Source organism: Eurosta solidaginis, chromosome 2 (genome assembly GCF_040869045.1).
Source record: "Eurosta solidaginis isolate ZX-2024a chromosome 2, ASM4086904v1, whole genome shotgun sequence".
Classification (NCBI taxonomy): Eukaryota; Metazoa; Arthropoda; class Insecta; order Diptera; family Tephritidae; genus Eurosta; species Eurosta solidaginis.
This window is the reverse complement of record NC_090320.1, coordinates 70,588,825-70,616,766: the sequence shown is the minus strand read 5'-3', so window position 1 is coordinate 70,616,766 and position 27,942 is coordinate 70,588,825. Positions and strand designations below refer to the sequence as shown.

Below are 27,942 nucleotides of genomic sequence, written 5' to 3'. Positions count from 1 at the left end.
TTCAAATTTTATCCTAAGAAAAATGCTTAAAACAATATTTCGGCAACGAACTTAAAAGCACCGTAAAAACACACGCCAAAAGAAATCAAATTTGAGTAACTACTACCGTTAACTTATCTACATATATTAAGCTCTTATAATAAGCTTATAACAAAATGTTTATAGAAACGACGTGGTGTAGATGTGATTTCGGAAAAGCGGAAAAAACATATCAAAAGTTTTTACACTAAAGGCGCGAATTCCATTAGGAGGCCTCCCTGAAATATATTTTGGCATATGTATCAGTGATCGATCGTATTTCAATTACGGTGATTTGTTTACTAACGGATAATAAAATCGGCTTAAGTGCTATACCTGGATGCCGTTTAAAGTAGTGAGTCATTCCGGGAACGCTTTAGAAGGCGTGGAGATTGCAATCGTTTATCATTCTTAGTATATAAAATGGGTAGTCAGAGCAAGAATATCAGATTACAGAAGAAACTGGCTTTAAATCATACCGGGGGCATGAAACGATGGTTCAAGGATATCCGAACCTTTTGACCCTGTGTAAATGTGAAAGATTTACAAATTTACTATATTTGGTATGCTTGATTTTTTTAAAATCCAATTGCCGTTTTGGGAACGCAAACTGAATCGACTAATATTTAATACCTTAAATTTTGGAATGTTTTCCGCAAGTTCTCTGAGATCCTCCAGACTGTGACCTTTTCGAAAGAGTCAAAATGTGTATCGACTATTAATCGCACTATTTTTGGCAAGTTTTCCGAAATAATTTTTTGCTTTTTTTCGCGAGTCGGCTCGCCACCACACCGAAGATCCTTGGTTCGATTCCCGGACAAAGAAACATCAAACATTTCGAAAAAAGTGTTTCTAATCGGGCTCACTCCTCGGGAGTGACTGGGCAAACACTCCGAGTGTAGGCGGCTTACGGCAATGTATTTCTTTGTAAAATACCTTTTCGTTTCGCTTGAGTGATGGTTTGCTACTCCTGTTCCCTTCTATTTCTCCCAAAAAGATTGGCACGGCTGCATTCATTAAATGTAAACTCATCGGCACATCTTCTACCATTTCCACCCCTTTGCGCCAAATAACAATTTATCTAAAATAATACAGAACATTATTAAAGAGGTTAATGGCAACATGCACTTACTTACTTACTTTATTGGCGCTTAGCCGTTTCAACGCTTCTTCGATATCCTAACTGGTGCCAGTTGGAAGCACCAGGGGAATTTAAATCGCTTCCACCTGGTCCCTCTTCAGGAGAGAGGTCCTCTTTCTCTGTGGGCTCCGATAAAGTTACTTTCTTAGTCCGAGTATCATCCTTTATTAGCATAACATGGCTCAGCCAGCGTAGTTCCTGTGCTTTAATTCACTGAACTATGCTGATGTCTGCGTACAGCTCGTACAGCTCATAATTAATCAAGCAGGACGGGTAGGGTAAATGACTTGTCGAGAGACGACTTTGCTTTTCGATTTCCTACCTTATGCAAAGTAGCATTATTCGCAATATTGATTCGTCGCTGGATTTTAAGGCTGTGTTGCTGTTTGGGATAATGCTGGCTCTCAAATAATTAAAGTCTTTTGAAATGGTAGCTGCCAACAGTGGCGTGGTTGACAAGGAGCAAATGCGCTGACTCTTTGCTTGATGCCAGTAGGTACTTCATCCAGAGCGGTTAAATTATACAGCTTGTATTATCTTCTCCAGCATCACATTAAAGAAATCACACGATAGGCGGCTACCATGTCTGAAACCCCCTTACTTTCCAACGGCTCGGAGAGGTTCTTTTAATTAATAAGCTGAAGATGTTGCTCGACGACATTTTGCGGGGAAACCCAATTCCGACAAAGCGCGTATGGACAGCTCCTTCTAGTGCAGTCGAACACGGCTTCAAAATCGACGAAGAGGTAATGTGTGTCACTTCTTTTTCCGCGGATTTTTCCAACACTTGGCGCATTGTGAAAATCGGGTCGATGGTAGACAGGTCTGAAGCCGCATTGATAAGTTCCAATCAATCGATTCATGGATGGCTTCAACCTATCGCAAAATATACTTGACAGGACCTGATGTGCGCTACTAAGAAAGCTGATTCCGCGATAGTTGGCGCAGTTTGTAGGATCACTCTTCTCTTTAACTGGAAAAAGAACACTTAGATTCTTAATGTCAAGCATAAACTCGTGCTACCATATTTTACAATGAAGCTGATACATGAGCTCTACCGACTCTTCGTCGCCGTATTTGAATAGCTCCGCGGACAATCCATTCGCGACCGCGGCTTTGTTGTTTTTCAATCTGGTTATTGCTAATTTGACTTCGTCAAATTCGGATTTGGGGACAATAATTCCGTCACCATCGATTGTGGGCTCTGTCCATTTAGAAGGGCAGAGAAGTGGTCCTTCATAATCTAACATACATTCATAGAGCTAGTAGCTCAAGCTCCCCGCACTCACGCCTTGCTGCTTCTGATTTTTCTTGCTGTAAAGTGGTCTCGGTTCAGTTTTCAACTAGCGGCAGTGCTCATACACTCTTCTTGTTGCGTTCGATTTTAACGTAGATCTGTAGGCAACGTCTTTTCTCTCGGTTGCAACGCGGCATTATTCATCGTACCAAATGTTTCGGTTTGCATTCAAAACGTACTCCGCCTACGCTATCCATATTCCACGCGATTGTACGTTTGTAGACAATTATGTAAATTTTTTCTTTAAGGATGACACTATTACTTTTATGAAATATACAGCGCACGCTCGATAACGTGAACGCTCTAAAGCGTGAACACCCCAAAACGTGAACAGACATTTTTGTGCATTGACTACTCTAAAACGTGAACAAATCCAAAAAGCTCTATAACATGAACAATAATAACGTTACAATTATTTGAATGTAGTTTACATTGATCTCAAGTAATTCTGAAATTGGGGAATCCCCTAATTACAAAATAGGCATTTTATTCGTAATTGCATGTAAGGAGTAAAATATTTCAGTCGCTGTTTTGGTTTTGCAAAGAGTGTTTCGTCTTATGTTTTCTGGTGAAAATGAGTTCTAAAAAACCCGTGTACTTGACATTAAAACAAAAGGCTGAAATTCTCGGCTTTTTAAAAAAGGCTCATCAGTGACGATTTTAGCAAAGAAACATAATGTTGCTATATCAACAATTTGTAACATTAAAGCGAAAAAGCAAATGATTTTAAAATGCCTAAACAACACGTATTGTGGACCTGGAAATAGAAAAACACTGCGTTCTTCAGAGTTGCCCAAAATGGAGAGAGCTCTTTATCGTTGGTTTATCCGAATGCGAGATAAAAACTGGTCAGTAAGTGCTCTAATGTTGAAAGAAAAGGCAAAAACACTGCATGCAAAATTTAAATAAAATGTAGCAAACTTCTTCGCTAGTGATTGAGGGCTCCAAGGATTCAAGAAGAGGTACGGTATTCGTCTTCTTAAAATATCAGGCGAAAAACGGTTTTCGCAACCTCAGCTAGTGGGTCCGTTTAAAGAAAAACTTAAAGCTAAAATGGCCGAATTGGATATGTGCAACGATCAGTTATATAATGCTGATGAGTCGGGGTTATTTTGGAGACTTTTGCCAGAGAAACCGTACGCGTCAAGTTTGGTCAAGAGAGTCCCAGGGGTAAAGTCCGAGAAGCAGCGAATCGCGTTTTTATGCTGTTCAAAAGCCACTGGATCCCACAAGCTTTTGGTAATTGGAAAGGACCAAAAATCCATACTGATTTAAAAACTTTCAGTGTCCCACCGACTGTAAGAGCTCGAAATCCGCCTGGATGACGTCGGCTATTTTCAAGCAATGGTTTCATGAGTCATTTGTTTCACAGGTGAATATTCCTTTTAAGTTTTGTCCGATTTTTAAGGTTAACTGGTTGTTTTTAATGTTACATCGTTTTTAAAGGAGAAAGCCTTACCAATTAAAGCTCTTTTCCTAATCGACAACGCTCCTTCTCACCCAAATGAAGCTGAACTGACAACGGAGAATGGGCAAATTTCGGCAATGTTTATGCCACCAAACGTTACCCCCCTCATTCAACCGATGGATCAGAATGCAATAAAAATCACTAAATTGCATTACAGAAACAGCCTTCTAGCTTCAATAGCAGCGCCAAAATCTGATTTGCTCGAGTCGTTGAAAAAAATTAACTTAAAAACAGCTATAAATCTTTTGGATGCGGCTTGGTTTCGTGTTGGTGAAGCAACATTAGCTAAGTGCTGGAACAGTATTTTAAATTTTGCGGTAAATAATGATGATCCCGAAGATAATGTTCCGTTGGCTGGCGGTTTTAAAAGAAAAATGCGAAGCTGAACTTCGCACCTTGATGAGAAACACCGTCGATCTCCTTAGTAGTTTAAATCCTGAGGTTCGTTCGTGTTCGCAGATTGTATGCTCAAAGATATGTATGTGGTTTATTCAAAAAACTTTTTTTATTAAAAATTTCAGATTGAATTCACATTACATGAGTGGAGCGAAGATATCGAGGAGGGCAATGCAGATGACAATCATCAACAAGAGGACGAATCCGATGATGACAGCGTATCAGACCAACTGGAGGAAATTAAGCCGACTGAAGCAGTTGAAATTTTTAGCAAGGCGTTGTAATGGGCTGGTCATGAAGACGTCGATCAAAATGATATGAGTGTGCTAAGACGGTTAAGGGAGAAAGCTGTGCTTCAAGTTTTAGAAAAACAGAAGATACAAAAAAAGATGACTGAGTTTTGTAAATAAAACCATCGTATGACTTAATTTTCAATTAATATGTAACGAAACCAAGAATAAAATGTGAATTCAAATGTGAAAAAATATATTTACTTAGTCTTTTTGGGCATTCCAAAACGTGAACACTTTTGTTAACGTGAACTGCCTTGGTTTGAATTAGTTCAAGTTATCGAGCGTGCGCTGTAGTTACTTTTAGGAAAATTGACATTTGACAAATGCCCGTCCCAATAAGCGAGTTATCAATGTTTACAACAAAAACTAAAAAGTTTATCTACATAGCTGTAATGACCGCAGAAATGCCGTAACAGGAAAAAATTTTCGTCTGCTTTTTTTTAACGTAAGTGTACATTAGGGCGGGTCGATTTAAAAATCACTCATTGCTCTGTGAAAATCGTGTTCTAGGGATCAAAATAAGAAACTTTGCCGAAGGAAACATACCTCTAAAAGAATTCTGATGTCCCCCCTTTGGGTCGAACTTTTGGGTAGGGGCAATTTCAATTCTACCTGCTGTGTCTTGTGGTGGCTTAAAAAAAACAACACAAGCAATTTTACGATCTGCAATTGTGCCACAGTGATACCTTCATTTTTTAAAACGGTTGAATAAAAAACCCACACAACTATGTTTACGACATGCAAATGCATCACAGTGATGCCCTGGTTTTAAAAGGGGGTTGTAAAAACGCTAATTTCTAATAATTTTTTTTAATTTCTTTTCTATTATTCATTTTTTCATTTACATATGTTCTGACTAAATAAATTTCCAAAGGGGGGGACTTCAGAATTCGTTTTAGAGGTATGGTTCCTTCGGCAAAGTTTCTTATTTTGATCCCTAGAATATGATTTTCACAGAGCAATGGGCGAGTTTTTTGCCTCCCCACAAATGGACCCGGCCTAGTGTACATATATGTGCATACACTTTTTGCAAGAATCGGTCATTCCTACCAGATAGTTTGAACAGTTGGTCCTATGATTCGTAAAGAGGTTTTGAATGTACCTTTTCTACCTTGAATAATGCCTGCTGTTTGCTTTTCATGAAAGATAAATAAAAACGAGTTTTTGTTAAAACAGCTGGACACATGTTTAAAAGATATAGAAGCAAAAGTTTTGGTTATTTTAATCTGCAGACATATAAGAATAGCCAAAAATTACTATTGGGCTTGTGATAAAGTTCGCTCGCTGTATTCGCATCAATAAATGATTCTTTAACCCAGATATGCCGAGCGTACTACATGTAGTACACCTGTTATTTTCAAAATATTTCGTAAACAGTAATTTAAAGGAAAAGCTGTAATGTCCGATATCTATCTTTCCCTATATCTGTCACCTTCATCTCGCCGTGAAGTCAAATACCAATATAATAATTTAAACTCTGGTAAGGAGTTTCCTTGCAAAACAAAATTTAACATTCCGGCCTTTAAGGCTTCTCACAGTTTATAGACAAAATCTTCGAAACAGGCGAGGATATTTGAATTTGCATCAATATCTATAGATGACACCCGTAACTTTATTATATCATTTGGATGCTTAAAATATGGGTATTCCGCATTATAACCACAGAAGTAGTTGTAAGGTCAACTAAATGCTCAGATATATTAAAATTCTCCTAAGCTTCCTTGGGCCAATCCCTCCTGGATGATCTTGTAAGGTTGTATGAGATAGAGATTCAAAGTTTGTTTAATTTCATCAAAAACTTTGGTTGGTTATAGAATCAAAATCATCAAAGCATCCTATTAAAAGCTAGTACATACTTGGGCTTGCTGGGTAAATTTTCTTTTCAGATGAAACAAATTATAACTGCAAAAACTTTACATTAATAAACCTTCTACTGTGCGATTATCCTTGATACAACATTCTCAAACTACCCATATACCCATTTTAGCATGACCCTCAATACATTGGAGTAGGGAAAAGTCTGGATCAAATTCTAGTCATTTTTGATGCGAGTCTTGGGTAATTGGAGACCACCATTGTATACGAGTTTTCCGCATCCGGCAACATAGCAACAAAGACATTAATAAATGGGTTTAAATATTGCCCTCTTAGGAGGAGAAATAAAATGAGGGATAATTTGAAGTAAGCAAGGCTTGTGGAATGCGAGATGTGGCGATGCGAATATAGCGATCTTTTGAACGCCTGTAAACGTAAAAATAGCAGAATACGGAGATTCTCATAGAAAAACTTCTGTGATGACATCTAGTGCTCAAGCGAAACCGCAAACTAGGAAAAGTACGAATTGGGTGAAGCAAACGAGGGATTATAGGGAATAGCTAAGTAGGAATGAGTTGTGCTTGTGTTGCTGAATAATACCAGCATAAAATTGGCAGACAAAACTTTTTGTGAACTGTCTTAAATCCACCGTCAGACTACCTATCCCCATGACGTGTTGAGGATTAAAGAGGCACAGGTTGACACAAGGGTGGTGTGAAACCAGTGGTTGATAACATATATGTACGTGTACTTCGAAGATTCCAAACCAAGGTTTGCTGTATATTGTATATTGTGCTCATTCAGTATTAAGCAGATCCGTCGAGTTTTCGGATCAACGAAATGCCTTCTAGGTAAACTAAATTGGGTTAGTCTTCGACCCAAATTACGAACTTCCTTGGGACTGTCAACACTGTTTTTGTGTCATGTGCTCGCCAGATTAAAACTGCATCAAATACTGCTGTTCCTCTCATATCTAATGCAGCAAGAAAAGGAGAACCAAGAAAGGTCTGCTAATTGCCAAGTGGCATCAGTTTCTAAAAAAAATTCTACTTCTTGTTATGGGTTTTGAGTTTCACAGATTACAGTTGGTCACATTCACTCTATGTGAGATCCTTACAGACCAGCTTTTTTAACCGTACTTAACTGCTGGTTAGATGATCTTGGTGTAATAATGGCACTCATGCATACAAAGTGAGCATTTAATCAGACCCGAATTTCTGAAGTAAGTCACATTTTGCTTAAAAAATCAAGTATATAGGTATACTATACGTCATATGACTTACTTGCTTAATTGGCGAATCAAACTCGTCGTATGAGCTAGTATGTTTTAATCAAATTTTATTGTATTGGGAACCATGGAAATAAATAAAACCTTAAGACTTTAAAACGAATACCAGACTAAATGGGTTGAAGCAGATTATAATTTGTAAGTACACGGGGAGCACGAAAATTATTATTTTGCACAGTCGAGTGATCTAATGTAGATACAAGTGTTATTCTCGCATTCGAATTTACGCAATTATTTCCTAAATGTTACACCTCAAAACAGTTGAATTCTTTCCAAAAGTTTTATTGTGAATTTGGCAGTTGACGTAAAATGCCAAATGCTAAATTTTCTAAAGCAGCAAATAGCATTATTAAATACATACATATATCATTGTGTAATTTTAAAACTCAATTCGTATATTTAGCACAAGTTTTACATAGGAATTTAAAGAAAATAATTCTTATTAAGGAAAAAATTAGAAAGTTCTTCACACATTCTAATGTCGTACGATTCTACCTCCTTTCTGGTTTCAACAGGGCCACGTTCAAATCGACGATCATTAGTATCACTCATAGTGGGTTTGGTGGTAGGATTTTGCCTTGCAGAGCTCTTTGTGATATCGACACCTTCCCATCCTGAATACTTACCATATGCGGGCCACGTACATGGCGATGCCAACGATGCGCACAATAGCCACGATATGCTGGGCGAAGAGGGACCAGAATCAGATGTTGGAAGTCATCATCACGCATACGAAAACAACAGTGTAGCTATAAGATTAAGCAATGAAGTGCGTGTTCTATGTTGGGTCATGACAAATCCAAGTAATCATAAAAAGAAGGCGCGTCACGTTAAGCGTACCTGGGGAAGGCGTTGTAATAAGTTGTTGTTTATGAGTTCGGAGTTGGATGAAGAGCTGGGAACAATAGCTTTGCCGGTACAAGAGGGCCGCAACAATTTGTGGGCAAAAACAAAGGAAGCATTTAAATATATTTATGAACATCACTTGGACGATGCGGACTGGTTTTATAAGGCGGACGATGATACGTAAGTTAAGCATGTTATAGACTAACATAACATAACGTTACTTAAATAACATAAGCATAATTTAAAAAATATGTGTATAGGTACGCTGTTATGGAAAATATGCGATACATGTTATACCCTTATTCGCCAGAGACGCCTATATACTTTGGTTGCAAATTTAAACCATTCGTCAAACAGGTAAGCAAGCTAATAATAAAGATTGCCACCTGGAATCGCGCGTGCGGTTCCAGTTAAGCAAATAACCGATCCAACTATCACCACTTAATAAACTTTTTTCAAAACGGTAATGAGGTTTCGCCAAAAGAAATTCTTCCTTAAATAAATGAGATTTTTCGAAAAACCAAAAAACTGTACCGTTGTGTACGATGCGGGATCGATAATAGCTTTATACTTGCAAAATTTCTTCATTATTAAAAAATTTATATACTAAGTTGATGAAAACATCATATCTATTCCGAAAATCATTCCCATACTCCACCCTTCTGGGGAAGTATTTTTCAGTGAAGTGAAGATCCAAATCCAATGGTAATTGCACTGGCTTTATTTATAGTAGACAACATAATCTTTAGCTTGCCATTCAGATACTTCCTAAAAAATCTTATTTTTGTGGCTTTACCACTCTTTAGTGGAGTGTACAAGTACTGTGCTACGGGACCGACAACTTTTCGTTGCATACCGAATTTTATTGTCCTACGATGTGACAGTAATATACAACCTCTGCTTAACTTTGCACTACCGTCCGGTACGAGTTATGAAAAAAAGGAAGTGAGGAAGTAAAATTCGGGCGAAACAGAACAGTATATACCCACCGTGTGCTCTCACATAGATATGTTCTTAGGGACACATTTAAGAGAAATATCAAGATACAATCCGTCACCGTTACAACATACGCCATTTTCCAGAGCACGTACGTGGTGTAAAGTGAGGCACATAACGACTGACCCAAATACTTTTATTTAGCTATAAAATTATAGATCTCATTATCAAAATAATAGTAGTTTGCCTATACTGATTTGCGGCTTGACCAACTTTTAAATTTTCTTCTTCTGAAGGGGGCGGTGTCACGCCTATTCTCAAAATTTCCATTTCGTGTCACTTTATCGGTCTTTGGTAATGAATTATCGCATTTTCAGGTTCAGATAAGCCGGTATACCAAATTTTTTTATATGGTGATAATTTTGATATAAGGAAGTCTATATTCTATCACGTTTCCTTTATGCCATCACGTGCTAACGTTTTATGATTGATCTTATAACACTGTAACGAATTTAGGGACCTTCTTATTCTTCTGGTTATTATGCACCTTCTTCTAACGTTCGTATCGCTGAACTGTCGAATAAATAACTCCAATATTCAGTATTGCAATTGGTCTTCAATATACTACTTTGGGCGTAGTACAATTATACTTCACTTCACAATAGCGTCTTTAAATCAAACTGATTAGGTATTACTCAGCTTGCGGTGCTTTTATACTCTCGGTTTCCCCGTTCACCCATTTCTCCTAAGGTCTCGTAATTTCGCGAACAGTTGTATCTCATGCGTGGTTAGTTACCAGCTATATATGTACATGTATATAGCCATATGCGTGTGTATGTGTGAGGAACTACTTCTGCTGATGACTACATATTTGTATGTATGTGAGATATCTCTTTGTTGCCTTCTACATAAGAGTGGCTGTTTTATTGTTGTTGTGCATTTATTTAGTAGCAGCTTAGTGATGCTAATATTCGTCACAATACACTTGTGTAGAAGTATACGCTGGGTAAAAAGGGGCGTGTAGCTTAGGGATGATGGCTATAGGACAAGTAGAGGTTGCATAGGGTTGAGGACCGTTTTTACCATCTCCAGTTAGATAGACTTTACCTGGAGGATAGCAATCTATCAGATAGCTTCATTTGACATCTTCATTTTCACCAACTCAGGGTCAACAACCACCGGTTAAATCTCTTCCCAAGGCAGTCGGTTCTATGTACCGGAGCGACTCGGGATTTATCCAGACCAAGGACTGTTATTTCAGTGTAACCCCAAATAATTTGTTGCGTCCCTCCCACAAATTTTCATCCTCCCAGCAGCTCCTTGTAGCGGGACTGCTCCATATTCTCTTTCTCCGGGAAGGTATCGAACCCAATCCGGGTCCGTCTCCTGACCCCGGTACTGAGAAATGGCTTTGCTGCGTCTGCCGGAAAATAATCTTTTTAGGACGCTCATACTCTTGTGAGTGTGTCTCGTGTAAGGGATGGTTGCATCGAACAGGTTGTTCTGGGTTAGATCCCAAAACCCGACGTCCTCGTAACTTTTATAAATATTTTGTGGCTCCTTGCTGTTCACGCCCAAGGGCGTTCCGTAGTCTACGCCTTAGCGCCCCCCACTACCTTCCAGCAGCCCCCCTGCTCAGCAAGCCACAACAAGTACCCGCTGCTGCTCGCGCCCCAAGGCGCCACCAACTCATACGGCCGCTCCCACGCATAACCACAATCTTCGTAGTAGAGTCGGTAGCAATGCCGAGCAATCGTGTAGGTTAGGGAAACAGACTCTTAGTCCCTACCACCTTTTGCACCGTTTGCCAGCACAGAATATATATGTTTGAGACATCCGTCCAATACAGCTCCTGTCTTGGACGGTGCCACTTTACTAGATGTTTTGGTCTCCGCGACGGCAACCCCCTGACGGGTTTCATTGCGCCATGTTGCCAGGTTGCAAACCCAAATACACTGGGTACCCCAATGCTTACCCAAGGACGTCTAGTATCAGGGCTACAACAGCAGTTGCATCCTTGCCTTTGACAACCCAGGCGTAGTCACCTGTCACTTACTCTCAGAGTGGCGACGTCTCCCCCGTTGCAGTTCAGAGTTCTGCAGTTAAAATGCAATGAATTAACTGGGAAGATCACGGAGATAGACGATTTTATGAGGCGGCACAACATCCGCATTGCTGCGATTCAAGAAACTCAACTCACAGCAAGATCTACTCTGCAAACCTGTTATGGGTATAATGTCCACAGAAAAGATCGTGAGAGCGGAAATCGAGGCGGTTTCGCGTTTATCATACACCACTTAGTGCAATATCATATATTTGATCCCGACATCGGCCGCAGGGACAATGTCTTAGAACGTTAAGGCTTATCTGTCCGGTCAGGCGATGCAAACCTAGAATTCGTCAACATCTACATCCCTCCTGCCACCTGTTGCCCCAGTGGATACCGCCCTAATATCAGCGCCTTACTCACTGGCAATAATCGCATTTTCTTAGGCGATTTCAATGCCCATCGCGATCTATGGCATTCAAATTTGCAGGCAGACAGTAGGGGTGAGATGTTGGCGGATCAAATAGAATGAGAAACGACGTTCTGCTCAATAAACGGAGACGCCCCCACACGTATGGTAGGAAACTGTCACAGTTTATTTATTTATTTATTTATTTTCGAAAAGTCAAAAACAACAGCGGTTCTTACTGACTAAAACAAATTAACAATATTACTACAAAACAGAGTTAAGTAAGTTAAGGAAAATTAGAAAAAAATTTAGAAAAAGAAAAACCAAGCGTAATTGAATTAGATATCTCATTGAACTCGCGCAGAGCACGCAATATAGGAGCATTTCGCGCATAGTTGGATAAATGGATAATAAAACCTTAGAGACCTAGTTAGTATAAGAAAATTAATAGAGCGCAGCAAGGATGGACAGTCAATGTCACCAGTAATAATTCCATAAATCAGAGACAAAGAAAGCGTCGTCCTTCTAATTTCTAGGGAGTGTAAATTAATAAGCAGCAGACGGGAGGTATAGGAAGGGATTGGATCTGTAGCGATACCTGTTGGTTTTTAACTTGTTATTCTCTTTTAATAATTTTATAATTTGATCAAATTACTTTTTGCTTGTAATTTCAAATTGAAAAAATAAAGTTAGTTGGATTTAAGATTTCAGAATATTTACAATAATTAATATTGGATACGTATCCTATAATTGGTGACCCCGAACGCTTTATCCTGCTACACAACTTTCCTCGGCAATTCCATGATACAAAAAAGAAGGTAGTTCCACTCAAAAATTTTTGACGTATTTGGGGACTTTTGAAGTTTCATAATGCTTGTTGTTTTGCCAGAAGCGTTGTCATACCGTTACTATTTAAGGCAAAATTGTGGATTTTCGGGATGGAAATTTCCTTAAGTATGAAAACGCAATGGTCATCTGAGACAATAATAATATGCTTTAGCACGATTTATCCGGATATATATAAATTGAAAATGCTGTGAAACATGTAATTTTACTTAGAAAAAAAAAACGGAAAATGAATCATAAATATGTTTTGTATACTTACTTTCATGGCAGCCTGACCCTAAATTTGAAAAAAAAAAATCTATGTACTCGTTTGTGCGTCTTTATGACCTTTTTATTCAATAAATTAAATACTTGACAAAGATACCATCAAGTTGTGATTTTTCTCATTTTGTTATTTCCATAGTAAATTTTAGTTTCTTTTAGATGTAAATTTAAATGGCGAAGACGAAAAAAGGTTCTCCCTAAAAAAAAAACGTTTAACAATTACGTGCAGCTCATGTATAATTAGATTAAAAAGAGTACTTGCTGCCATGTTCATATCAAAATTATAAAATATGCACTTGCACGTAAAGACCGCACCATAGCGACCTGAACCTTTCGCGATGGGGGCAAAATTACGTCATTTTTTCGATCAAAAGCCCATTCTTCCCGGACTTTCATCTCGTCAAATGACAAAACACACAGCTTTTCTTCGGATGGTATATCACATAACTTCATATGCGATAGTATTTGCAGTTGCAACCCCAGTTCTACACATAACTTCGATGCCCACCTGCGCAAAGTTGATGTAGTTCTTTCTTTCTTAAAAGTGGATAACAGCGAGGACCTGCAGAATGCATGCATATTGCTGATGAGATCTGCTCCAAGTTTTAGCGCGGACATTTTGAATTGTTTTCAAGACTTTTCTCTACATTCATAGTGGACTTGCATTTGCTGCGGAGCTCGCTATAAATAAGTATATATATATACATTTCATATTTTTAGAGGCAAGTTCATATATGAGCCGTTTATTTTGAAAGTAGTATAAATCATTTCCAACTCATGGTCTTAAATGCATTGTTATTTCTGAAAGAATGCATATATAGATCGTTCTACTATTATAAGCTAATAATAAGAATTGCATCTTTTGGGTATTGGACTCTAACAAACAGGAAGCGAGCAGAGATACAATCAATTACCCCTGAACTTAAACGACCTGAAATTAATTATGCCACTTTCAAAATAAGCGGCTCTTATGACTGTGACATCATATCTAGGGTCAAAATAACACGAGATTTCTAAAAAACGGACAAAGCAATGCACTTGTAGTATATAAAAATGTTATCATATCCTGTTTGTGTGCTGATAGAGGTATTATATTTCCGCTTAACCTTCCATGAGATCCCATTTGTTGCATCGCATGTTGTTGTCTTGTTTTGCTTTGAAATAATAATGCAAAGGTTAAAACATGTATATGTATATAATTGAAACTGATCAAAGACACCCTTCCATAAATTCAATATACTCATCTAAATATTCTTCCTGTTCGAAACTTCGCCACAGTCTTGACGTCTTGAGTCTTGAGTATTTAGTACTTAACATTTCAAACCATAAAGGAATGTTTTCCTTACCGTTCATTTCGCGGTACTGCACTTTTTAAAAGAACAATTTTATTCCCACTATTACTTATGTCCGTGGGAGCAAAATGTTCGAAGCAATCGTAAGGACATTTGGGAAGGGTTTCTTCCCTTACTTCGCATGCTTCGAGCCATTGTTGTTTTATAAACGGAATTTTTGGTAACTTGAAAAACGAAATACCTTTTTTTTTGCATTGGTATTTTGTATTTGCGCATTTCCAATGCGCACAGCTCATTTTTTCGCGTTTATTTAGAAAAAAAAAAAACAACTAAAATATATAATATTCAAATCCATCAAAATCACAAAAAACTTTAACATTTTTCAATCTGGTAACTAGACTTTTATGAAATTGTCACGGTCCCCGCAAAAATCAAGTGGCTAATGTCACACGAAATGGAACATTGGGCAATTCAAAGATCCTTAAGAGAATTGTCATCAACTTTTAATTATTTAATCTCCGTTTTCCTTTGTTCAATGTGATGTTCACATCTCCTCCAATGACTCGCAGCGTTGCACGAACACTGAATGCTCCAAGAGATCAGAATGCAGATCCAGAAGAGGAATTTTCTGATACAAACAACGTTGTGAATGCAGATTCACATCAAGCAAGCAAATTCGCAACTCGCGTTCTCGTTCCAAAATTACAAGGCTATGAACTCAATAACGTGGAATCATGGTTTCTTTGCTTAGAATAATTTTTTATGCTTCAAGGAATCAATTCTTTGCCATCATCACACCAAGATGATGAAACGTTTCACGTGACAATCATCAATTTGGATGAGCGGTTATATGATCAAGCATATGATGAGCAATCAGTATCAGGTATTCAGCTCGGAGATAACAAACCCAGCCACATGCTAACCCAGCTGCAACGTACAAACGTAACAAGAGACCAACAATTAATCAAGGTATTCTGGTTGTAGCGTCTGCCAACTGCTGCGCGTGCGGTCATCGCTGGCGTTGCTAAGAGCAGTCCAATGATGTCCATTTTGCTCTTGTAGCCGACGAAATTAATGACAACATTAAGAAGAATGAAAAAGCGGAAATCGATTTTCCATCTTCCTCTTCGAACATCAGTGCCATTTGAGACAACTGCAGATCCTTATCCGAACGCATGGCAAAAATTGAAAATTCGTTAACTCGTTTGGAAAAGATGTTCAACAGCGATCATGCTCAGCCTAACACTCGAAGACAATCCAAATCATTTTCTCAGGAAGCTGAATCTAAAGTTTGCTGGTATCACAACAAATTCGGGGAAAGTGCAACACAATGCAAAGCACCGTGCTCTTTCAGCTCAAACATCGCAAAAGATGAAAAAACACAACATTTAGTCAACAACAATAATCATCTCATTTCATCTATTCGCCTCTTCGTTAAAGATCGATCCTCGGAACGAAAGTTTTTAATTTACTGGAGCAGACGTTTCCGTAGTCAGTGCCTCTTCGTTTCAGATCTCACATTCAAAAACATCCTCATCTCAACTTTACGCAGCGAATAACACAGCTATTTCTACTTTTGGAACCGCTTATTTATCAGAAGAGGAATTTTCTGATACAAACAACGTTGTGAATGCAGATTCACATCAAGCAAGCAAATTCGCAACTCGCGTTCTCGTTCCAAAATTACAAGGCTATGAACTCAATAACGTGGAATCATGGTTTCTTTGCTTAGAATAATTTTTTATGCTTCAAGGAATCAATTCTTTGCCATCATCACACCAAGATGATGAAACGTTTCACGTGACAATCATCAATTTGGATGAGCGGTTATATGATCAAGCATATGATGAGCAATCGGTATCAGGTATTCAGCTCGGAGATAACAAACCCAGCCACATGCTAACCCAGCTGCAACGTACAAACGTAACAAGAGACCAACAATTAATCAAGGTATTCTGGTTGTAGCGTCTGCCAACTGCTGCGCGTGCGGTCATCGCTGGCGTTGCTAAGAGCAGTCCAATGATGTCCATTTTGCTCTTGTAGCCGACGAAATTAATGACAACATTAAGAAGAATGAAAAAGCGGAAATCGATTTTCCATCTTCCTCTTCGAACATCAGTGCCATTTGAGACAACTGCAGATCCTTATCCGAACGCATGGCAAAAATTGAAAATTCGTTAACTCGTTTGGAAAAGATGTTCAACAGCGATCATGCTCAGCCTAACACTCGAAGACAATCCAAATCATTTTCTCAGGAAGCTGAATCTAAAGTTTGCTGGTATCACAACAAATTCGGGGAAAGTGCAACACAATGCAAAGCACCGTGCTCTTTCAGCTCAAACATCGCAAAAGATGAAAAAACACAACATTTAGTCAACAACAATAATCATCTCATTTCATCTATTCGCCTCTTCGTTAAAGATCGATCCTCGGAACGAAAGTTTTTAATTTACTGGAGCAGACGTTTCCGTAGTCAGTGCCTCTTCGTTTCAGATCTCACATTCAAAAACATCCTCATCTCAACTTTACGCAGCGAATAACACAGCTATTTCTACTTTTGGAACCGCTTATTTATCAATTGACTTGGGTTTGGGACGGTCTTTCCAGTGGAAATTTGTCATCGCACAAACCAATCACAACATCATTGGTGCAGACTTTCTCAATTATTTTGGTTTACTAATTGATGTCAAAAATTCTCTTTTGATTGACAATATCACCGAATTAAAAACAAGATGTCTTCATGCTTGTGGCATTGGAACAATATCTATAAAATGATTTGATTCATCGTGCTGGTATTCCGTTCTTTTATCGAAATTTTCTGATATTACTCAACTCAATAAGATTGCTGCGCTACCAGTTGAGTTTTCAACAACGCATGTGATTGAAACTCGCGGAGCACCTGTAACTGCCAAACCTCGAAGACTCACGTATGAAAAGCTCAAAGCGTTGCAAATGTTGGCATTTGCAGACCATCAAAAAGTTCTTATGCATCACTCTTGCATATGGTTCGTAAATCTAATGGTACATGGCGTCCTTGCGGAGATTACCGTGCACTTAATGCACAAACTGTTCCAGATTAGTATCCACTTCCCCATATCCAGGATTTCAGCAACATAATGTACGGCAAGTATATTTTTAGCAAAATAGATTTGAATAGAGCATATAATCAAATACCCATCCGTGAGCAAGATATTCCGAAGACAGCGATAATTACTCCGTTTGGTCTTTTTGAGTTTACGCATATGACATTCGGTCTCTGTAATGCTGCTCAAACTTTCCAGCGATTTATGAACGAAGTTTTGAGAGATTTAGACTTCACATTTTCATATCTTCATGATATCTGCATCGCATCTGAATCACCTTCTGAACATACCAACCATCTTCAACAAGTTTTTGAACGACTTCAAAAATTTCAGTTAACACTTAATCCATCTAAGTGTGAGTTTGGAAAAGGTGAACTCATTTTTTTAGGGCATCTCATCTCATCGGAAGGGATTCGTCCCTGTCCAAAAAAAAAATGATGTAATCAAAAATTATCCACTTCCTACAGTTGCTATGGAGCTAAAAAGATTTTTAAATATGATAAACTTTTATAGAAGATTTATTCCTCGCGCTATTGAACATCAACAACCTCTCATTGATTTAATCGACTACAAAACCGTTTGTTAATGGAAAATTAAATGATGTGACGCATGCGTTTATTCTTGTGGATAAAATACGCTCATCACTCACACCACCATTTGAAATTAAAAAACGTTTTCCCAAGTTCTATACTATATTGGTTGGAGATCGAAGTTTGAATATCTCTATTGACAGATTGAAGCCTGCTTTCATTACAGTAGAAAAATTTAGAAGTCTGCAAGAAAGTTAATCAAACATTTCGACTTTCAAACATTTTATTTATTGAAAGTCTGGCGGGGGAATACTGTAGCGATACCTGTTGGTTTTTAACTTGTTATTCTCTTTTAATAATTTTATAATTTGATCAAATTACTTTTTGCTTGTAATTTCAAATTGAAAAAATAAAGTTAGTTGTATTTAAGATTTCAGAATATTTACAATAATTAATATTGGATACGTATCCTATAGATCGGAGAATTGTAAAGATCTAAGACAAAATTTGAGAAAAAGCTTTTGTATTCGTTCAATTCTGTCAATTACAAACTTATGGTACGGGCTCCAAATAAAGACCGCATATTCAAGTTTGGAGGGTACAAACGATGAGTAAAGTAATTTCAGGGTATATGGATCTGAAAAATGTATGCTATTACGCCTTAGGAAACCGAGAGAGGCATACGCACTAGAGATAATGTAATTAATATGGTTATTGAATGAGAACGAGGGTTCGAAGATGACCCCAAGGTCCTTGATCTCGAGTAGGAATTGAAGAGGAGCACCTGATATACTGTATGCCGTTCGTAAAGCATTGTGAATTTTAGCGAACGTCATATCATAGCACTTGTTAAGATCAAGAAATAGATGCGAGTCACGGCACCAGAGTGCTAATCTATTTACGTCTTCTTGTTGACACAGTGGATCTTCAGACGTTATAATTGTAGAATAGACTTTTAGGTCATCAGCATAGAGTAAGAACTCTGACGAGGTGAAACATTTGCCAATGTCATTAATAAACAAAATGAAGAGAAGAGGACCTAGGATACTCCCTTGGGGTACGCCAGAGGTGGCAGTAAAAAACTTCGAGGTTACCTTCGATTGATACCTTACAGCATCTATTCATCAGTTAGGAACACAACCAACTGAGGAACGTGGAGTGAAATCTAAGCGAAGCTAACTTTCGTAGCAACAAATTGTGAGATACCTTGTCGAATGCCATGGAGAAATCCGTGTAGATACAGTCCACTTGATGGCTAGATGAGAACGCATCCAAGCAATATTCACTGAACACTGCTAAATTCGGGACTGTATGCCGATAAACAACAAACAAAACCATGCTGATTAGGCAGAATACAGTGTTTCACTGCGAAATACATTTTTTCTTTGACAATCCCTTCGAAAAGTTTCGAAATAATAGATAACTTAGATATTGAACTATAGTTTGAAGCATCATTATTCTTACCATTTTTGAAGATTGCTCGCCGGATATAACAATCGTGAGCGCAGGACTCGTAAACTGCGTCAACTGGCAGCCGATGGTAACATTGGCATCCGACCACCTACCTACACTTATTTCGCTCGAGCGTACCGCCGACTTCATCATCACAAAAAACGCACTTTCATAAACTTTAAAAAAGGAAAGTGGGATGAATACAAATCCTTTACAGACAACCGCTTTACTGCCCTCCCTATCCCGACTGATGCTCGCCAGGGGGAGCGTGCTTTCCGCAAGGTCATTAAACCACCTCGGCTCGCTTTATTCCGGTAGAATTCCCGAAATTCAGCCTCACTTTTCGGCGGAGGCCGCAAATTTAGCGAGAGAACGTGACCTTATAAGACAGCTCGATCCCGGCGACCCCCAAATAAGGGATATAAACCAACGCATCACATTGCTTGTGGATGAACACAAGCGGGCGAAATGGGAGGATCGCAAAAGCGGTTGCAACCTCTCTGCCGGTGTAGGTAAGCTTTGGTCCACTGTAAAGTCCCTATCGAATCCGTCAAAGCACAATGACAAAATTTAGTAAATAGTGTCGTCGGATGCGAAAAAATGAGCGAGCGCTTTTTGCCGACAATATATAATGCATTCTACGGTCGAAAAAGTTAGACGGAGAGCCAACAGACACGCACATAAACATAAATTGAGCGCGTCTCCAATTACCATCACCGCCAAAGATGTTGAGGATGCCATCGGTCATGCTAAACCATCCAAAGCAGTGGGCCCATATGGCATAGCCATGCCGATGATTAAAAGCCTAGGGAAAGATGGTTTCAAATATTTATCACATGTCTTTAACCTGTCTCTTTCCACCTTTGTCATTCCCGAAAAATAGAAAATGGCCAAGGTGGTCCCGCTACTAAAGCCTTGGAAACCAGCTAACATAGGAGAGTCGTATCGCCCAATATCTTTCCTATTGCCAGTAGCCAAGACGCTTGAAGCCATTTTGCTCCCCTACTTCAAAGCAAATTTGCAGTAGCGTGTCATCAGCATGGCTTTAGAAAACTTCATAGCACCACCAAAGCGCTAAATGCCATTAGCACTCAGATAATTGCGGTTTAAATCAAAACCCCCACCATAGAACAGTACTCGTTGCGCTAGACCTATCAAACGCTTTTGATATGGTCAACCACGGCATGTTACTGCAAGACCTGGAAGGGTCTACCCTTCCCCCATGTCTTAAAAGTGGACCGCAAATTATCTGGGTGGTCGGCAGGCATCGGTGCAATTTAGAAACGAAACATCAAAACCAAGAAGAATTAAACATGTGGTGCCACATTGTGGTGTCCTATCCCCACTTTTGTTTAACTTCTACATATCAAAGCTACCTTCGCCACCAGAAGGAGTTACTATCGTTTCCTACGCCGATGACTGCACAATAATGGCCACAGGCCCAGGCCCACAGATCGATGAGCTTTGCAACAGAATAAACGGCTACCTCCCTGATCTCTCCAGTTTTTTCGCCTCGCGAAACCTGGCATTATCATCGACTAAATCCCCCGCAACCTTATTTACAACATGGACGTCCCAAGTATCGACCATTTTGAACATCCACGTCGATGACACTACGATACCGAGTGTCCTACACCCCAAAATCTTGGATGTGACGTTTGATCAGGATCTGCATTTTGGTGAGCATGCAGCCGCAATTTATGCCAGTACTCAAAAAACAATACCCAAAACTTTCAGAAGAGGAAGGCACACTCCCCAGGGAAACGCGAGTCACTTTAGCTCAACTTCGATCTGGATACTGTAACAGGTTACACTCTTACATATACAGAATCAACTCTGACATACAAAATGTATGCCCTGCTTGCAATGTGTCCCCACATGACACCAACCATCTCTTCAATTGTAATGTGGAACCAACGCCTCCAACACCCCTCTCATTATGGTCCACCCCTGTTGAAACAGCAAGTTTCCTTGGACTCCCTTTAGAGGATATTGATGACAATGTGTGACCGGTCGTATCTATTGGATGGGGCGAAGCACTGCTACAACAACAACAACAACAACAACAACAACGCACCACTTACGCAATTAATATTCAATCGTAAGCGCAGGACTCGTAAACTGCGTCAACTGGCAGCCGATGGTAACATTGGCATCCGACAACCTGCCTATAGTTATTTCACTCGAGCGTACCGCTGGCTTCATCTTCACAAAAAACGCACTTTTATAAACTTTAAAAAAGGAAAGTGGGATGAATACAAACCATTTACAGACAACCGCTTTGCTGCCCTCCCTATCCCGACTGATGATCGCCAAGGGGAGCGTGCTTTACGTAAGGTCATTGAATCCACCTCGGCTCGCTTTATTCCCGCCGGTAAAATTCCCGAAATTCGGCCTCACTTTCCGGCGGAGGCCGCAAATTTAGCGAGAGAACGTGACCTTATAAGACAGGTCGAGCCCGGCTACTCCCAAATAAAGGATACAAACCAACGCATCAGATTGCTTGTGGATGAACCCAAGCGGGCGAAATGCCGGTGTATGTAAGCTTTGTTCCACCGTAAAGTCCCTATCGAATCCGTCTAAGCACAATGACAAAATTTCCATCGCATTTGGCGATAAAGTGCCGTCGGATGCGAAAAAATGCGTGAGCGCTTTTTGCCGACAATATATAATGCATTCTACGGTCGATAAAGTTAGACGGAGGGCCAACAGACACGCACATAAATATAAATTTGGCGCGTCTCCAATTACCATCACCGCCAAAGATGTGGAGGATACCATCGGTCATGCTAAACCATCCAAAGCGGTGGGCCCATACGGCATAGCCATGCCGATGCTTAAAAGCCTAGGGAAAGATGGTTTCAAATATTTAGCACATGTTTTCAACCTGTCTCTTTCCTCCTTTGTCATTCCCGAAAAATGAAAAATGGCCAAGGTGGTCCCGCTACTAAAGCCTTGGAAACCAGCTAACATAGGAGAGTCATATCGCCCAATATCTTTCCTATTGCCAGTAGCCAAGACGCTTGAAGCCATTTTGCTCGCCTACTTCAAAGCAAATTTGCAGCTAGCCTGTCATCAGCATGGCTTTAGAAAACTTCGTAGCCCCACCACCGCGCTAAATGCCATTGGCACCCAGACAAATTGCGGTTTAAATCAAAACCCCCACCATAGAATAGTACTCGTTGCGCTAGATCTATCAAAAGGTTTTGATACCGTCAACCATCGGCGGTTACTGCAAGACCTGGAAGGGTATATCCTTCCCCCATGTCTTAAAAGGTGGACTGCAAATTATCTGGGTGGTCGGCAGGCATCGGTGCAATTTACAAACGAAACATCAAAACCAAGGAGAATTAAACAAGTGGTGCCACAGGGTGGTGTCCTATCCCCACTTTTGTTTAACTTCTACATATCAAAGCTACCTTCGCTACCAGAGGGAGTTACTATCGTTTCCTACGCCGATGACTGCACAGAATAAACGGCTACCTCCCTGATCTCTCCAGTTTTTTAGCCTCGCGAAACCTGACGTCGCAAGTGTCGACCATTTTGAACATCCACGTTGATGGCACTACGCTACCGACTGTCCTACACCCCAAAATCTTGGGTGTGACGTTTGATCAGGATCTACATTTTGGTGAGCATGCAGCCGAAATTGTACCGAAGATCCAGAGCCGTAATAAAATCCTCAAATCTCTTGCTGGCAGTACTTGGGGAAAAGGCAAAGAAACGCTCATTACCACTTACAAATCAATTGACCAGCCGGTTGCATGCTACGCGTCCCTAATATGGTTGCCAAGCCTAAGAACTACTCACTGGAAGAAGCTACAGGCCTGCCAAAATACTGCTCTCAGAACCGCCACGGGCTGTCTTCTTATGTCCCCAGAACACCATCTAAAAAATGAGGCGAGGATACTCCCCATCAGGGAGAGAAATGAGATGCTAACCAAACAGTTCCTGTTGAATATCCAGAAACCTGGGCATCCCAACAGGCATCTGATTGATGAGCCAACACCCCCCAGGGGCTTAAGGAGTCATCTCCGTAAGCATTATGAGGAAATACGGCACCTGAGAACTCAGCCGTATGAAGCCAAGCAGGTCCTCAGTGAACTCCGCAAACAGTCGTCGGACCTTTATGCCAGGAATTGCCCTGTGAATCCAGTACTCAAAAAACAATACCCAAAACTTGCAGAAGAGGAACGCACACTCCCCAGGGAAACGCGAGTTACTCTAGCTCAACTTCGATCTGAATACTGTTACAGGTTAAACTCTTACATACCTATACAGAATCACTCCCGACATGCAAAATGTATGCCCTGTTGGCAATGTGTCCCCACATGACACCAAACATCTCTTCAATTGTAATGTGGAACCAACGCCTCTAACACCCCTCTCATTATGGTCCACCCCTGTTGAAACAGCAAGTTTCCTTGGACTCCCGTTAGAGGATATTGATGACAATTTGTGATCGGTCGCACCTACGGGATGGGGCGAAGTACTGCTACAAACACAACAGCATAGTTGTAAATATTTTGTAGAACAAATCGATTGTGTATACACGAAAACTAGCCAAACAGCTGACTCTTGTTTACACTTTTTGCTTGGACTTAACTGAGACCCCAAGCTCCAGTTAGCATGGAGAAAACGAAAATTTCGATAACTTATAGATAAATGACTAACTGAAGATGATGATAACTAGATTGCCGTGCTAATCGACATAAACAAATTTTTACATGGCAGGCAAAAAACGATTTTTTGAAAGCATAGATGGTGAACTCATCATAAAGTTGATTTACTTTGTAGGTGGAAAATATTTGATGATACTGTTATTATACTGGTTTCGATAAGTTTCAGTAGTTATAATGAATAGTAAACTGTAGTGGAAACTGCATGTGGGAGAGAAGACGAAGAAATCATACGCTGCAATGCATGGATGCAAGAGGATACCAGGAAAGAAAGCAGCAGAAATTCTGTTATTTCATAACAAAAGTCCTGTTACGTAATTGGGGTTCTCATTCCGTTGTCAAAAAGTTCTGATACCACAAAAATTTATTTTATTGACCGGCCAGTTCAACCTAACCGAACTTATTTCACCACATTACAGCTGTCACTAACATTTCGAAAGTTTGGAGCTCTCGGCTAGTGTATTCTTCCTCTCACTGAAAATTTATTTGCCTTGTAGATGCCGTTCGCAGGTGTCATAAAATATGAAGGTCCCGTTCCGATAATTCGTGGGAAAAACTTAGAAGTATCCCAACGTAAATTGGAAGAGGAGCTCGGCCCAAATCCCAGCAGAGGTATATCAGGCCAAGTAATGTCTATTATTTCGTTTATACATTGCTGAAAACTTGCGTCTCTGCTGTAGTCATAGTGAAGTAATTACGACGAGTACGGCCCTTGTTCTCTATTTAAATAACCGAGTGCAACACAAAGCGCATGCATGCTACATGATTTCGTTTCGTATTATATTCGTACAATTCCTAATCTGTAATGCTTACCAGTTTGTTTCTATTCCTACACTTATTTTTTTCGTTTCTTTTCTAGGGTTATATGTCTGGCGGTGCGGGGTATGTACTTAGCAAAGAAGCTGTACGCCGTTTCGTTGAAAAGGCAATACCGGATGCAAAACTCTGCAAGCAAGATGGCACAGGGGCAGAAGATGCAGAATTGGGAAAATGCATGGCGAATGTAGGAGTTATGGCTGGCGATTCACGGGATCAGCACGCGCGTGGGCGCTTCTTTCCATTCGTACCAGAACATCATTTAATACCATCTCATACGGATAAGGGCTTTTGGTATTGGAAATATATATACTATGAAACCGATGAGGTAAGAAAAACCGAAAACAGACACATTTCTAATTATACAAGCTCTTTCTAATTCGAACTTTAAAATGTATCTGGCCTATGAACACAAATTTTGTTCACAAAAAAACAAAAAAATTGTTAATCGCACGGATAAACCTTGAGAAAAACGGCTCTAAGCCTGTTTTATTTTTTATGAATAACGGGTCAAGAATACAATCATACATCCGTATGTATGTATACTTGGGTCTCAACTAGTTTTTTTGTATTTACTTTCTAATCTACTTACATACATAAAGGTGCCCTCTATTAGTATAAAAACAATTCTTTTTAACTTTTCTTTAAAAAGGGCTTAGATTGCTGTGCGGATACAGCTATTTCGTTCCACTACATATCGCCAAATCAAATGTATGTCATGGATTATTTGATCTATCACCTGCGTCCATATGGTGTAGTTAATGCTCCCGAAGCGTTGCCAGAACGACTCAAAGTTGGCGAAACAATGCCCCCACCAATTGAAAAACCGAGCGAGCAACCAAAGGTGGAACCAACCCAAAAGAAAACTTAGTTGTATATTAGTTTTTAAGTATGCATTTGTATATGTTTTGTAAATATTTTCGTTTCCTACCTACCTATTTAAGAAGCTTCTGTTTTAAAATAAATTTAGTTTAGAGTTGCGCGAGTGTTTGCCATGCAAATCCGCTCATGAAGTTTACATTGAATTTATTAGAGCTGTATTAGCAATAGTATTGTACTAAGTAAAAATTGTACAAAGCAAAGAAAATTCTTCATAATTCCAAGTTGTATAAGATACATAAGTATTTTGTGTTTTTTTTTTGTTGTTATGAGTAACAACGTAGTGATAATCATGATTCAATCACAAGAGGTTTGTTCGGTTGACAAAACTTTTGACAATTGCAGTCATCTTGCCCCCAAATCGAATTGACATCCATTAACTGCGTTGTTTCTTCGCAAATGTAAGTAAAAACAGGAGGCAAACAATTTACAACTGCCCGATACGAACTAAACTACATAATTCCTTAGTGCTACTGTGACTGCTGAGTGAAGTATCCTAAATTGGCTGCCGGTTCGAAATCGCAATATATAGGAATTAGGTTGAAGAACGCCTTATCTCAGAATGTTTTTTTTTTTCATAAATGCCCTATGTTATGTCAAAATGTATTGAATTTATGCTCATGCAGGGAGTTTTTAAAACAACTTTTGATATAGTGTATTTTTGAATGAAATTCTGAAGATCGGCGTTCTTCAAACAAATTCTGAAAGAATGACCAAAGCAAAATAACATTTTAACATTTCTCAAAATATTTAGTAAAAAATGAATGTTTTTCCCCAAAACGCGTTGGCATTTACAAAATTGATATCAATACTAATACAGGACTAACGGTTGTTTTTTACTACAAGTTTTGCTGAAGGGGATTGAATTTTTCCCCGTACTTCCTAAAAGCCACCCGTCCTGATTTTTAAATTTGGGAGTGCCAAAGCTTTTATTACAGAACAAAACTTTGGTAATTGAATTATGGTGATAATAAGGTTAGGGCCTTTGTGAATTGGGCTGACTGTATATATATATGTACGTAATACCCTTCCTAAATATCCATTTTAAAAACTAGGAAGCCAAAAATGATTGGAATTATACGTAAATATGTATAAAGGTTCCATTTATAATCAACTAACCATTTTCAATACATTAGTAAATACACAAATATTAGACCTCTTGCTTATCGGCTAGTCGAAATAGTAGTATCGTAAAATTCACATCAGAATACTTTAGAATACTAGTAAACGATCGTGTAAAGAAGTGTGTTCCCCGTTTTACGACATTAGCCTCTCAAAATGTAAAAATGAAGGCAGACCCATTAGAGTTCCAGTTCGGCCCTAATCACTTCCGATTTTTTTCAGTCTCTTGAGTTAGTTTGTCAAGTACTATCCAATTTTCAAGAAAACTCGTACGCCTTCTGCTACTTTATTCAAAGTCTTTTTTAGCAAGCGTGCACAGGGGAGCCCTGGTTTCGCTAAAAAATATAAGTGCGTCTCATTATTTCTTGAGCAACGACCCTGTAAGAACACAGTCGGTTAAATACCAGAGAACAGTGACTGTATTTATGAGTTTTTTTGAATGGAATTTGCAAATATATTTGAGCACAAGTAATATTTTTCTCTTGTTGAGCGTATTCTCATTAACTGAAGTACATTTTCAATTCGAATATGACAATTTTAACAAAATTTCTTTTAATACATCTCTTAATCTGACTTTCGTGTCTTCCTGCAGGGGTGGTGCCTCTTCATATAGAACAGAGAGTTAAGGAAAATGTCAAAATTACTTGGCTGCTACTATTTTTCACACAATAGCTGTGTTATTTTACATCTATGGACGTTTACGCTTAAACTTTACATGGACGGCTAAGCGTCAAATTTTAAATATACCTCTGAAATTGCTGCGCATAAAATTTGTAGGTACTACTAAATTTCAATACGCATTATACTCAGATGTAACTGAAATATGTGTCTATGTTTCCCCTCTACACTAATTCTATGCGTGTCCACTATTCTCGCAACTGATTCAGCTATATGTTATACATTAAGGCGGCATTTTCATCGAGAGGAAAAGCAAAAAATGCCTCACATCTCCTAAAATGAGCTCCAAAGTTTATAAGGAGTTCTTCGACGATGCTCTCGTTTGATTGTCAGATGATAAAATGGAT

General features: G+C 39.1%; 1 protein-coding gene and 1 pseudogene across 9 annotated transcripts in view; both read left to right on the top strand.

Annotated features, from left to right (window-relative positions):
- The window catches only part of C1GalTA (Glycoprotein-N-acetylgalactosamine 3-beta-galactosyltransferase 1), a 126,599-nt gene extending 100,670 nt beyond the window's left edge, over nucleotides 1-25,929 (top strand). For all 9 annotated transcript variants that reach the window (XM_067765651.1, XM_067765646.1, XM_067765650.1 and 6 more), the window contains 4 exons: nucleotides 8,232-8,742; nucleotides 8,823-8,919; nucleotides 24,960-25,244; nucleotides 25,569-25,929. In XM_067765651.1, coding sequence (XP_067621752.1) covers nucleotides 8,232-8,742; nucleotides 8,823-8,919; nucleotides 24,960-25,244; nucleotides 25,569-25,787 — 1,112 coding nt within the window. In that variant the 3' untranslated portion in view covers nucleotides 25,788-25,929. The remainder of the gene's footprint in view (nucleotides 1-8,231; nucleotides 8,743-8,822; nucleotides 8,920-24,959; nucleotides 25,245-25,568) is intronic.
- Nucleotides 3,367-4,604, top strand: LOC137239065 (jerky protein homolog-like; annotated as a pseudogene).
- Nucleotides 25,930-27,942: the final 2,013 nt, after the last annotated feature.